This window comes from Neomonachus schauinslandi, chromosome 7 (assembly GCF_002201575.2).
Source record: "Neomonachus schauinslandi chromosome 7, ASM220157v2, whole genome shotgun sequence".
Lineage (NCBI taxonomy): Eukaryota > Metazoa > Chordata > Mammalia > Carnivora > Phocidae > Neomonachus > Neomonachus schauinslandi.
The window spans coordinates 105727452-105742096 of record NC_058409.1 but is presented as its reverse complement, the minus strand read 5'-3'; the positions used below and the strand labels follow the sequence as shown (position 1 = coordinate 105742096).

Sequence of the window (14645 nt, the reverse complement as noted above, 5' to 3'; positions counted from 1 at the left end):
CAGCCCCACTGTTAAGTATATCCCAAAGGGAGTTCCTTCCCTTCTCTGGACCTCAGCTTTCTGTCTATAAAATAAAGAGACCGAGGGGCACCTGGATGGCTCAGTCAGTTAAGCGTCTGCCTTCAGCTCAGGTCATGATCCCACAGGGTCCTGGGATCGAGTCCTAGCCGGGCCCCCTGCTCAGCAGGGAGTCTGCTTCTCCCTCTGCCCCTGCCCCTGCCTCTGCTCGTGCTCTCTCTCTCTCTCAAATAAATAAATAAAATCTTTTAAAAAAATAAAGAGACCGAACTATTCCAGTGGCTTCCAGGCCTGGCTGTGTATCAGAATCACTTACAGGTCAAGCGAAACAAAAGATGCTGGATGCTGCCCCAGGCTTAGCAAGTCACAGCCCTCTGGGATGATGCTCAATACAGCTGTATTTACTTACAGCCAGCCCACCATGTGATTCGGATGCACCCCGTGACTTACGAGGGCCCTTCTAGCTCTAACCCCAGATGGAGTGAATTCAGAGCAGGCTTTGGGGCCTGGGTTAAGGAAGGTGATCACCCAGTAGCTCTGGTCAGTGCTAACTGGGCTTCTGTGAGGTCTGGGTCCAGGGCCCGGGAAGACCTTCTGGTGCAAACCCTGATTCAGGCTCAGAGGAAATCAAGGATGGGCCCACTGTGCCAGACATGGGAGTGCAGCCCAGTCCTCCTGATTCCAGTCAGCTCCAGCTTTCCCAGCTGAGACAGAGAGACAATGAGTGTGTGTTTTGACCAGTATGGTTTTTCTTCAGATTTTTATTTAAATAATAATTAGTCAACACACAGTGCAATATTGGTTTCAGGAGTAGAATTTAATGAGTCATCACTTACATACAACACCCAGTGCTCATCATAACAAGTGCCCTCCTTACTACCCATCACCCATCTAGCTCATCTCCCACCCACCTCCCTCCATCAACCCTCAGTTTGTTCTCTATCTTTAAGAGTCTTATGGTTTGTTTCCCTCTCTCTTTTTTTCCCCCTCCCATATGTTCATCTGTTTTGTTTCTTAAATTCCACATATGAGTGAAATCATAGGGTATTCGTCTTTCCCTGACTGACTTATTTCGCTTAGCATAATACCCTCTAGCTCCCTCCACATCACGGCAAATGGCAATATTTCATTCATTTTGATGGCTGAGTAATATTCCATTGTACATATATACCACATCTTCTTTATCCATTCATCAGTCGATGGACAGTTGGGCTCTCTCCATAGTTTGGCTGTTGATAATGCTGCTATAAACATCGGGGTGCATGTACCCCTTCGAATCTGTATTTGTATATCCTTTGGATAAATACCTAGTAGTACAATTACTGGATTGTAGGGTAGCTCTATTTTCAACTTTTTGAGGAACCTCCATACCGTTTTCCAGAGTGGCTGCACCAATTTGCATTCCCACCAGCAGTGCAAGAGGGTTCCCCTTTCTCCACATCCTCACCAACACCTCTTGTTTCTTGTGTTGCTAATTTTAGCCATTCTGACAGGTGTGATGTGGTAGCTTATTGTGGTTTTGATTTGTATTTCCCTGATGATGACTGATGTTGAGCACCTTTTCATGTGTCTGTTGGCCATCTCTGTGTCTTCTTTGGAAATATGTCTATTCATGGCTTCAGCCCATTTCTTAATTGGATTATTTGTTTTTCTCGGTGTTGAGTTTGATAGACGAGTATTTTTTTTTAATTGAGATAAAAATTGCAAACAGTGAAAAAATGCACAGCTATGTTAAGTATACAATTCCATGAGGTTTAACAGGTGTATACACCTGGGAAGCCAACACCCCAGTCAAGATACAGAAATTGTCTCACCCCAGAGAGTTCCCCCATGCTCCTTCTAGCCAGTCCCCACGTCCCAAGGGCAAATACTGTTCTTAATTCCATCCTTGAAGATTATTTTGGCTATTGATGAACTTCAAATGAATCATACACGAAGTTAGTTTTTGTGTCTGGCTTCTTTGGTTCAACATAATAATTCTGAAATTCATCCGTGTAGTTGGATGTATCAAAAGTTTGCTCCCTTTATTGCTGAGTAGAGAATCTATTGTATGACTCTACCTCGATTTGTTTATCCCTTCACCTGTTGGTGACATTTAGGTTGTTTCTAGTTGGTACTACTATGAATAGAACTATTGTGAAACACTCTCATTCTTTCATTGGTGTATGTTTTTGTTTCTCTGGGGTAAATAACTATGAGTAGAATTGCTGGATATAGGACACTTGTCCATTTACCTTTATAAGAAGCAATCAAACAGCTCTTCAAAGTAGTTGTACACTTTATATTTCTTCCAGCAAGGAGTGAGTTCCAATTGCTCACCTCTTCCCCAGTACCTGATATTGTTCCTGTTTTTCCTCTTTGTCATGCTGGGGAATGTATAGTGAATGGCATCTCAAGCTTTTAATTTGGGTCAAACCTTTTCATACGCTTATTGGCCATTTGTATATCAGTTCTTTTGTGAAATGTATTTTAGTGAAAATGTTTCAAAGTTTTTCACCCAGTTTCACATTCTTCATCTTTTTGTGATTGACTTTGTCAGAATTCATTACATATTCTGGATACAAGTCCTTTGTCAGATACGTGTATTGTGAATATTTTCTCCCAGACTATTGCCTGCCTTGTCATTTTGTTGCTGATGTCTTTTGAAGATCAAGTTCTTAAGTCCAATTTATCAGTTTTTTCTTTTATGGGTTAGTGCTTTTTATGTCCTAAGAAATCTTTCCCTACCCCAAGTTCACAATGATATTCTCCTATGTTTTCTTCAAGAAGCGTTACAGCTTTAGCCTTTATATTTAAATCTGCAATCCATCTAAAATTGATTTTTGTGCGTGGTATGAGGTAGGGGTTGAGATTTGTCTTTTTTCATGCATTTATCCAGTTATGCTAGCACATGTTTTATTTTTTTTTTTTAAGTTTTTTATTTCCATTCCAGTATAGTTAACATACAGTGTTATATTAGTTCCAGGTATACAATATAGTGATTAGCAATTCTGTACATGACTCAGTGCTCATCATAAGTGGACTCTTCATCCCCATCACCTATTTCACCCGTCCCCCTGCCCACCTTCCCTCTGGTAACCAGCAGTTTGTTCTCTCTAGTTAAGTCTGTTTCTTGGTTTGTCTTTCTCTTTTCTTTTTTCTTTGCTCATTTGTTTTGTTTCACGTTTTTGAAAATTCTTTTATATTCTCATTGAATTTGCCTTGGTGGCCTTGTCAAAAATCAGTCAACGACATATATGTAGTAGGTACACTTCTGGCCTTTCTGTTCTCTTCTATTGATGCTTTTGTTTATTCCTTGCCAGTACTACACTGTTTTGATTATTTTGACTTTATAATAAGTTTTGAAATCAGTGTGAGTCCTTCAGCTTTGTTCTTTTTCAAGATGGCTTTCACTATTCTACGTTCTTTGCAAGTTGTCAATTTCAAAACCTGCTGTGATTTTATTGGGATTGCATTGAATCTATAGACAAATTTGAAGAGAATTGACTCTTAACAATATGGAGTCTTCCAATCTATACATATGATTTATCTCTACATTTATTTGGGTCTTTAACTATATGACGCTGTTTTATAAAGGGTATTTTTATTGTACTTTCCAATTGTTCTTTGCCAGTACACAGAAATACAATTTTTTTTAAAATTTATTTAACAGCCTTATTCAGATATAATTTACATAATGTAAAAATCACCCATTTTAAGTCTGCAGTTCAGTATATTCTCAGGTGAACTTACACAGTTGTGAAACTATCACCATAATCCAGTTTTAAATATTTCCATCACTCCAAAAAGCTCCCTTGTGTCTGTTTGCAATCAGTCCCCACTCCCAACCCAGCCCCAGACAACTGACGACTTTCTTTCTGTCCCTATAATTTTGCCTTTCTAGAAATTTCATATAAATAGAATCATATAATACCTAGGCTTATGTGTCTGACTGCTTTAACCCAGCACACTATTTTTTTAAGGTTCATCTGTATTGTTGCAATAGCTCTTTCCTTTTCTGTTGCTGAACAGTATTCCATTGTATGGATATCCTACGTTTGTTTGTCCGTTCATCAATTGGTAGATGTTTGGCTTGTTTTCACTTTGGGGCTCTTTTGAATATTGCTTCTGTGAACATCAGTGTACAAGTTTTGGGTGGGCATGTGTTTTCATTTCTCTTGGGTATATACCTAGGAGTGGAATTGCTGGGTAGAATGGTAACTGTGCTTACCTGCTTGAGAAGCTGCCAGACTAGACTGTTTTCCAAAGTGGCTGCTCCATTTTACGTCCCCAGCAGCAGTGTATGAGGATTCTTGTTCTCAGCATCCTTGTCAGCAACATCTGACGCTTTCACTAGAGCTATCCTAGTGGATGTGAGGTAGGATCTCGTTGTAGTTTTGAATTTCATTTTCCTGATGACTAAGGACGTTGAACTTCTTTTCATGTGATTTTTGGCCATTTCTATATCATCTTTGAAGAAGTGATTATTCAAATCTTTTACCCATTCTTTTTAATTGAGGTAAAATTCACATAACATAAAGTTAACCATGTTAAAGGATAAAAGTCATTAGCATTTAGTACATTCACCGTGTTGTGCAACCATCACCTAGTTCCAATATGTCTGATCAAAAGGAAACCTCATGCCCATTAGGCAGTCACTCCCCATTCCTCCCTCTACCGCAGTCTCTGGTAATCACTAATCTGCTTGCTGTCTCTGTGGATTTACCTATTCTGGAATTTCATACAACTGGAATGATATAATATGTGACCTTTTGTGTCTGGCATCTGTTACTTGGTGTTATGTTTTGAGGTCCGTCTGCATTGTACCCTGTATCAGTACTTCATTCCTTTTTATGGTTGAGTAATATCCACTGTATGGATATATTTCATAGTTGTTTATCCATTCGTGAGGTGATGGAAGCTTGGGTTCTTTCCACCAGTTGGCTGTTGTGAATAGTGTTGCTTTGAATATTCATGTATAAGTAATCAAAAGATTGCTTTGGCCATCCTGGATCCCTTGATCTCTTCCATAAATTTTAGGATCAGCTTGTCAATTGTCAGTTTTTGCAAAGAGTTCAGCTGTGATTTTGAGCTCACTGAATCTTTAGATCAATATAGGAGGTATTGCCATCTTAACAATATTAAGTCATCCAATCCATGACCATGGGCTATCTTTCCATTTATTTTAGTCTTTAATATCTCCCAACAGTGTTTTGCAGTTTTCAAAGTATACACTTTTTACTTCTTTTTGTTAAATTGCAAATGGTATTTTTACCATTTTTAATTGCATTTTCCATTTGCTTTTTTATCTGCCAGTACATAGAAACACAATTAATTTTTAAGAGTTGACCTGTATCCTGATATTTTGCTAAGTGTACCTATTAATTCTAGTTTCTTTGTAGATTTCCTAGGATTTTTCTATGTAAACAATCCTCTCATCTATGATTAAAGATATTGTTTCCTTTTTCTTCCCAATCTTTATGCCTTTTATTTCTTTGTCTTGCTAGTTACACTGGCTAGGAATTCTAGTACAGTGTTGAATGGAAGTGGTGAGAGAGTGTACAGTCTTTTTCCTGATCATAGGATAAAAGCATTTAGTATTTCATCATTAGGCGTGATACAAACTTTAGGGGTTTTTTGTAGCCATACTAGAGAGGTTTTTTGTTTTTTGTTTTTTTCCATACTAGAGTTTTCATAAAGGGCCGTAACCCTGATTAAAACCAAGAGACACCAGTGTTAAGGTTGGGACTTTTAGTAAAAAGACACTGTCTTCGAGATCTATTCAGAACAACTTTACCAGGCACAGGGCAGAAACCCAGCCCACATTAGAATAAGCAAAAAGAGGCATTTGTTTCATGTGTAGTAAGAACATCTGGGAGTCTGCCTCGGGCACAGGGGGATCTGGGGAATCAAAATGCCATCAGGATCATTTCCATCTCGACTCTTTTTACACGTTACTTCAGGCCCAGCAGAAACCCCCCTTCCCACCTCTCATCACCTCATTTGCCAAAGATGTCACCAGCACCTCCAGATTTATGGCCAACTAACTTACCAGCTCTAGTAAAACAAAAGGGCCTCGTTTTCCAATAGTTCTAAAAAAAAACCCAAAACTCAGGATTCATCATTTGAAGCTACTCAAGTCACATGGCCATCCCTGAACCAATCACTGTAGGCAAGGAAATGGAATGCCCTGATTGGTTGGGCCCATGCCACGTGCTCCTGTCCCTCGGCTCCAGGGCATGCAGTGAGCCCCACCGAAGAAGGGGGAGGGGCAGTTTCACAAAGCAAAATTAGAGTATTGTTATCCGGAAAAGAGGGAAGAGGTCTCAGCCAAGCCTTAACCGCAGCTGCCCACACTCTCATACAGACGATCTTGTGTGTTCCAGGCCTGGCACGATCCCTGGAAGACTTTGAGCTTCAGTTTTCCCTTTTAGGGCATGCAGGTGGTGATCCCACCTGAAAGGTCCAATGAGGCATCCTACAGGAAAGCTGTGTCTCAACTATAAAGTACAGTGCACACGTAAGGGAGGGGTGACAAGAATGGTTACTAAGCAGCTGTTCTTACCCATCTGTCCATTTGTCCTCTTCTGTCTCTCTCACAGAGCACCTGAAGAAGCCACTCGAAGACTACATGGCCCTTTTCCCCAGTGTGAGGATTCTTCGAACCAAGAAACGGGAGGGGCTGATAAGGACCCGGATGCTGGGGGCCTCAGCAGCAACTGGGGATGTCATCACGTTCTTAGACTCGCACTGTGAAGCCAATGTCAACTGGCTCCCCCCCTTGCTCGGTAAGGGACCTTCCCAAGGCTAGGTAGGCCCCAGCCTTCTGCAGGGATCATCCACATGGGTTCCCTTGACTGCTTAAGATGCAGCCAACCAGTACCAGGTGCCACGGGGGACTCAGGAATGCTCAAAGAAACCTTAAAAATCCACTCAAGCCCTATCCCTTCATTTTACAGAGAAGGCAGCCAAGAGGGTAAGTGACTTGCCCAAAGTCCTACAGCACACTAATATCTACTTACGTGATTGCTTCCCCCAGATTACTTCAAGTTTTATTGGAAAGCAAGCCAAGGCTGTCTACTGGTAGGAGCCAACCTGTGGAGAGACATTATCCTAGCAACTTAGAATAGTTAACATTCGCTGCACTGCTACTGAGCCAGGAAACTTGTCAGGGTTATCTCCAGCCCTCACAAAACCACGCCGGGTCAGAAGTGTCCCCATCTTCTAATAGAAGAAATTGAGTTTCACTGAGTGACTCAATATTGTTCCCTTGGGTCGTAAGTGTCAAAGTCACCATCTGCCTGGCCCCAAGGTCTGTCACTCTCACAACGCCGCACTGCCTTCCCAAAACTCCTTTCCTCTCTGGAGAGTTTCTGACAGCTATCAGGAAAGGGCTGTGGACAGGGCAACACGATCCAGCAGCCATCCACCATAGCCTTGCAGACAGAAGGGAGGCGTGAGGATTCGATTCTGGGCAGTGGGGTGCCTCATAGCTGGCTAAGGAAGGAGGTCTAAGTTCTGCGGAGCTCAGATTCGTTGAATGCGATGAGCTGGTGCTAACAGGTAGACATCGAGGAAATGGCCCATTGAGACCAGGAATCAGGTGAGGGACAGGGACGGAGGCAGATCGGAAAAGAGTTGTCAATCTAGAGAGAAAATGAACTCCTCACCCATAGGTGGGTATGCTCTCCATCACAGAAGGCTGGGGAGCAAAGGGGATGAAGTTTAGGGCCAACTTGAGCCTGCATCGGAATCACCTGGAAGACTCATTAAAACACAGAGTGCTGGACCCCACCCCGGAGTTTCTGATTGAGGAGATCTAGGGGTAGGGCCTGAGGAGCTGCATTTCTAACCATCTCCCAGGTGGTGCCACTGCTGTTGGCCCAGGAACCACACTTTGAGGAGCACTGGTTAGGCCACCAAACAGAGGTGAGAACAGAAAGCAAAACCCACACAGTGTAATGGGATAATCCAGCAAATCTGTTTTCTGACACAGATTGGCATGGAACCTCAGTATTAGATTGTATGCTTCTGACCCCAAGGGTCCAGGGTCCCACTGGGTTAGGAAAAGGATATAACACAGATTTTCTGGTAAACTGTTTATTTAATTAAGCCAAGAGGTCTCTGCATCTGCCTCTCATTACTGAAAGAGAAAAAGGAAAAGAGAAAGAAAAAAGCTTCACCATAAATCACCTAATTTATGGTGCTGAAGGAACAACCTATTTTTGGGGTCATCCAGTAACTCATAAAGGGAACGAAGTGGTGGGGCACGAAGCTGAGCTGGGAGCCTAAATAGCCCTTAACTCTGTTTCTATGGAAATATATGAGGGTAATTTTCATAATCTGCAGGATACATGGAAGAAACATGCTCCCTTTTTTTATTTTTTATTTTTCTGATAGAAATGTGAACGGGTGGTGTAGATGTAAAAGTCTGTCCCTGTTCATACGAGCAGCTGATAGCGCGCATCAGGGCTTTTGTCTCAAAACCAGTAACACCTCCTTGCACAGCTCACTCCACCTTCTGTGGCGATGAGGCATTCCTGACCCTGAGAAGGATTCATCCCCCCCTCCCCCAAAGGAAAGCAACTGTTGGTCCTCATTTCCACCACCACCATCATCATCATCATCATCATCATCATCATCATGGCTCTGCTAGTCCCTTAGCTTTTTACGACACAGCCACATTTGAATTTGACCGTTATGGGGTAAAGCAGACAGGCCAGGCATTATTATCCACATACAACAAATGAGAAAACTGAAGCACCAAGAGAACGAGGGAGATGCTCAGCTTCTGAGCTTCTTTCAGGAAGCCTGGTGACAGACCATGTCGGCAGAATGCTGATGGGAAGTGTGGATGTGCGAGAGGCTGGGCTGAGCATCTTGGCCCCGCTGTCCCACTCGGTCTTCACAGGGACCCCATGAAACTGGTGTTGTCTTCCTCCATTTTGTCGGCACGGAAACCAAAGTCCAGAGGCATCAGATAAACTTTGTCAAGGTTCTACTGCTCGTAGGTGACAACACCAGGGTCTGGACCTGGGCATTCTGTCCCCCAGTGAGTGCAGCACCCCAGAATGCTGTCAGTCTGATGCTACCCCTTAACCTCCAACCTCCCACAATCAGCCAGCCTCCAGCAGAGCTCTGTGTCCTGAGCCCAGAGCCTCCGTAGAAGTGAAATCCCCTGCGTGGCCCTGAATAATTGGGAAGGGAAGCGCTTCTCTACATCTTCCCTTGGAGAAGTTTCTTCGACTTCATTAAGCATCCCGAGGGAGCCCGTTCACCAGGCAGATCCAAGCTCCACCCCCAGAGATTCTGATTCCGTGCAGCTGGGCAGGGGCAGCCCTGGGGGGTATGTAAACACACTGTGGGTGCATTGGCACTGGCGGCCAGAGGACACACTGCCGAAAGCAGCGTTTCTCAAACTGTTTTGACCATGTGCCACAGTTAGAAATACATTGGACATCTCAATCCAGCACACAAACACACACACCGTGCAGTAGGACTGAAACACATTTCCTGAAGAAGTACTTTTTCTTATCACTGGACTACACCCTGACATTCAGCATTCTTTCTTGGTTCATTATACAAACACACACGCACACACACAAACACACACTCAATTTCATGACCCACCTATGGATCGTGTCTTGCAGCTTAGAAAAAGGCAAAAATGCTGCTTTCTCTCCTGGAAGAAAATTCTGTTTGATGAAGTCTGAGCCCTAGGCAGCTGCCAGCCTCCACTGGCCCTACCATGTTCCACTTTCCAAGCCTTGAACTTGACTGCTGGCCCAAGCAGACAGGCACAGCCCACTTGCCCTTTATGGTAGATCATCTTCCCCAATCACTGGCACCCCTCAAGCTACAGTCACAGCTTCTTCTTGGAAGGAACATTGAAGAACAGAGCCAACCAAAGCTTAAAATTCTGGTTGGTAGGTTGGGCAGAGTGAATTTTATAGAATCAGCTCCTCCCTGGCTTAAAGGGGACCATAAAAAGCCATCTGGTTAGGGACCCCATTTGCCATCTTGAATCACCTAGCCTATAGCATTCCTGCACGGCAGAGGTCTGCCAGGCCCTGCTTGCTTGCACACGTCCAGTCATGAGGGACTCATGGGATAGTCTATCCTTCTTCAGTAGTTATGACTGATGGAAGAAGTGAGCTGAACTCTCACGCAGGGAGGACCATTTGGCCACTGACTATAGCTAGGAAGTTTTGAGGAGCTGTCAGGGGCAAGTGCCGGGATGCCTGGCTACTTTGGGCCACGAGTCAAGGTTAGGACCTGGAATGCGGAGCCAGGACAGGAGCCCTCCCAGAAGGAAATGAGCCTCTTTCCACAGTAGTGCTGACCATTATAGGCAACTGTGCTGAGCACCTCCAACCATCACGGTATCCGGGTACTGATAACCACCTGGGACACAGAGCCTCTTCTCCCCGTTTCACGAAGGAGAGCACTGGGGCTCAGAGACATGATTTATGTAGTTCACAGGTAGCAGGGCTGGGATGGGAGCCCTGGCCCATCTTTCTTAAAGCCCGCACTCTCCCTTCTTCTTGGGATTCTCAAACTCGAGTGTTCAGAGAATTCACTCAGGGCACACGTTAAAAATGTGAGTAAGCTGCAGAGCAGGGTTGTGCACCTAGCTGCTCCCCCGTCCTGCCTCCCTAATGGGCATCTCTTGGCTTCTTCAGACCGCATCGCTCGGAACCGCAAGACCATCGTGTGCCCGATGATTGACGTGATTGACCACGATGACTTTCGGTACGAAACACAGGCAGGGGATGCCATGCGGGGCGCCTTTGACTGGGAGATGTACTATAAGCGGATCCCAATTCCTCCAGAACTGCAGAAAGCTGACCCCAGTGACCCATTTGAGTAAGTACAAGCGACCCAGGCTGGTCCCAGTGGCTGACGCGGTGACCCCTCCCCAACACACCCAGCTCAGGATCACTCCCGCCCCCAGGAGTGCGGTGCAAGGGGACCAGGGCCGACATCCCCTACCAGAAGCACAGCCGCTCCCAGCTTGTCACAGAGCCTCGGCTCAGGGACCTCCCGGCTGGCCACCTCTTCTTTGTCCACGTCTTTGGTTGGCCGGACTGCCCACAGGGCCGTGAGCACTGTCCCTCAAGCCTGGTGCACAGTCATCACCACCAGCAGCACCAGCACGGCCACCACGTGCTGCACCCTTGCTAAATGCCAGGCACACTGCTGGGCACATCGCATGCAGATCCTCTTTAACCGCCCCCCCAGCCATCTGTAGTCAGAATTATTATCCATATTTTCCAAGTGGGGACACCAAGTCCCATGGCGTGAGGCAGCTTTTCTAGGTCACACAACTCGGAAGGGGTGAAGGCAGATGCACACACAGGTCTGTCTGCCTCTGGAGCCGGTTTTCCCATCATTCAGTTACACCCTCTTGGAAAGATTAGGGAAATATTCGGGAAGTAGCAGCTTGTCCCATGGTAGAAGTTTGGGGAGGTGTGGACTGGACCCATAACATCCTAGAATGTGAAAGCCAGGGGGACCTACAGGTAATGGACTCCAACCCCTTGCAGATGGGGAGACTGAGGCTCCAGGACTTGGCGAGGGGAGGAGGGGGGAGGCGGCTGACTTATACAGTGAGTTAGTGGCCAGGCCAGGATTAGAGCCAGCGCCCCTCTGGCGCCCATCCTGTGCTGTCCTGTGGGCCACTCTGGCTCCCCTGCTGGAGGTGTGGAAAGACCCTTGGGTACAAAGCTGACACCCAGCTTCCTGCTGTATTAGTTTCCTAATTAAAAATTAGCACAAATTTACTGGCTTATTAAAACAACACATATTTATTCTCTTAAAGTTCTGGAAGTCAGACGTCTGAAAAGGAGTCTTACTGAGCTAAAGTCACCATATTGGCAGGGCTGTGTCCCCTTTGGAGGCTCTAGGGAGGAATCCGTTTGCTTGTACTCTCTAGTTTCTAGAGGCTGCCCACACTCTTTGGGTCATGGCTCCTTCCTCCACCTTCAAAGCGAGCAGCATAACATCTCCAAGTCTCCCTCTCTTTCCCCCTTGCCTTCCCCCCGCCCCTCCCCCTTGCTCCCCCTCCCCCCCGCCCCTGCTCCTTCTTCCTCCCCCATCCGTCTTTCATCATCACATCCCCTTCTCTCACTCTGACCCTCCTGCCTCCTCCTTTCATGTACAAGGACCCTTGTGATTGCATGGGACCACCAGGACAATCTCCCCGTCTCAGATCCTTCACTTAATTATATTTGCAAAGTCCCTTTGCTATGTAAGATGGCCTATTCCCAGGTTCCAGGAATTAGGCATTGGCTTCTTTGGGGGGCCATTATCCTGTCTACCACACCTGCTTAAGCACAGTTTAAGCCCAGTGAACCCCAGCCTCCCTGCACCTCCTGCTCCCCATCTGAGAAAGGGGTCTGTCGGCAGCTCGACCATCTTCATGGCACAGGGAACAGCAGAGTTCCTGAGGGGAGCCCCTAATGTAATGGGCCCAAGGGAAGGCTCAGAGGGAGGAGGAGATGAGCTTGTTTGGGGAAGTAAAAGGTGGCTGGGCAATGGAGCAGTGTGAGCTGAGAGCATGGGAGGAGCCCCGTGCCTCCTGAGCAGGTCAGACGTTGGGTACAAAGTGTCCTAAGCGCGGTCAAGCACTACTGTTGGAACGCGAGCCCACATCATGCAGTCAGCAGCCCCCACACACCCGAGGCAATCCCCAGTTGCCCTGAGTTCTCAAGAGTGCTACTACTAAGACGAGTACTAACATCTGACCTGAGCTGGTAGAGCAGCCACAGGGGACACTACTTGACCACACACGGTCCTCACCAGGGTGCCCCGGGGGTGGGTACAGTTCTCCACCTTTGCCTGATGCAGACCCTGCGGCTCAGAGAGGACGTGAGACTTGCCCAAGATGACATGTAGCATCAGCTAAGGTCAGAATGAGCTACTCCAGAAAGCAGACTTTCCAGGGTAACCAGAACCCCTTTTGGTTTGAACCAGTACCGTAAGCAGACTTGTGGGCCCTACATTTGAAATGTGCAAAAGGATGGGTCCCGTACATCATCATCTCATTGCAGGATGAGGACAGGGTAAGTCCCGGGCATGCAGCTGCTTAGTGGCAGAGGCCCCGCTGGTTTCCTCTGGGGCCTCTCTTCCATGTCTCACCTGGAAGGGGCCGGGCCTGCCCTAGATCAGTATTCTCAACCCTGCACACTGGCATCACCTGGGGAGTCTGTCAAAACAAACAAACAAACCCACCAGGCCACCCGGAGACCAGTTACACCAGAGTGTAACTGGGGCTGGCCTCCAGGTATCCGTGTTCTTTAAAGCTCCCAGGGGATGCCGATGTGTGGCCATGGTTGAGAGCCACTGGCCTAGATGCTTCCTGAGGGACTCTCCATCCGTTGTATCCTCTGATTCTTTCCAGAAGTATCTTTTCTGTACCGTACTTGGACAAAACCCAGGGGAGAGGCAACTAGAAAAATCCTGGTTATTTTCTGCACACTTCTGCACGGTGCCAGTAAGCGGGCAATCTGCAGGCACAGGGCAGTGGAATGTTTGAAGGGCATGGGCTTTGGTGGCAGCCCCCCCCGCCTCCACTGGAACTGCAGATCATCCACTTACTCAGTGTATGCCCTTGAGCAGAGTGTGTAGCATTTTTGGATTTCAGATTTCTCCATCCAAAAAGGGGGCTAGGAATGAAGCTTTGTGAGAGCTGAAGATGATGTCGGTGAAGTGAGTGGTAGACGCTAGATACTCCGAATAGTTTTTGCTATTATTGCTGAACACAGCAGAAAATAGACTGGGCCAGAGGAGAGGCTTCTCTCTGGAGGCAAGCCTCGAACATCCAAAATGCCTTAAGGCTAATATCCTCCCGGTTCCACAGCAGCTCCGCAGCCCTTGCCACTGGCTTCCACCCAGGCTGATTTCCGTGTGCAGTCTTGGGTTTGATTCCCATGAAGCACGGGCGCAGAAACACTCCCTGCCTCTCCAAGCAGGGTATTTGCGGCTCCAGCCAAAAAACCCAAACCCCACAACCTTCAGGAGACAAAGGAAAGTTGATACTAGACACCTTATTTTTCATACTACTGGGTACTCTCAGAAATATAACAACAAGGGCGCCTGGGTGGCTCAGTTGGTTAAGCGACTGCCTTCGGCTCAGGTCATAATCCTGGAGTCCCTGGATCGAGTCCCGCATCGGGCTCCCTGCTCAGCAAGGAGCCTGCTTCTCCCTTTGACCCTCTCCCCTCTCATGTGCTCTCTCTCTCTCATTCTCTCTCTCTCAAATAAATAAATAAAATCTTTAAAAAAAAAAAAAAAGAAATATAACAACAACGCGAGCTAGGAAACACAGCTATACGTTCATCCTGTAGATGGGGAGACCGGCTCAGAGGTATTAAATCAGACTGTCCAGGAGAAATATAATACGAGCTACATAAGTACTTTTAAATTTTCTAGTGGCCACATAAAAAAAGGTAAAGAGAAGCAGCTAAGATTCATTTTTGTAAAATACTCTGTGTAACCCAGCATACCTAAAATAGTCTCATTTTAACATGTAACCAACACTTTGAAATTATTTTTTTAAGATTTTCTTTTTAAGTCATCTCACACCAACATAGGGCTCAAACTCTCAACCCCAAGGTCAAGAGTTGCATGACCCACTGACTGAGCCA

The 14645-nt window shown here is 46.1% G+C and overlaps 1 protein-coding gene across 1 annotated transcript in view; it reads left to right on the top strand.

Annotated features, from left to right (window-relative positions):
* Positions 1–14645, top strand: part of GALNT10 (polypeptide N-acetylgalactosaminyltransferase 10) — a 218534-nt gene that overhangs the window by 171224 nt on the left and 32665 nt on the right. The window contains exons 5-6 of the mRNA XM_021697273.1: positions 6600–6785; positions 10680–10863. Of these exons, the coding sequence (XP_021552948.1) occupies positions 6600–6785; positions 10680–10863 (370 nt within the window). The remainder of the gene's footprint in view (positions 1–6599; positions 6786–10679; positions 10864–14645) is intronic.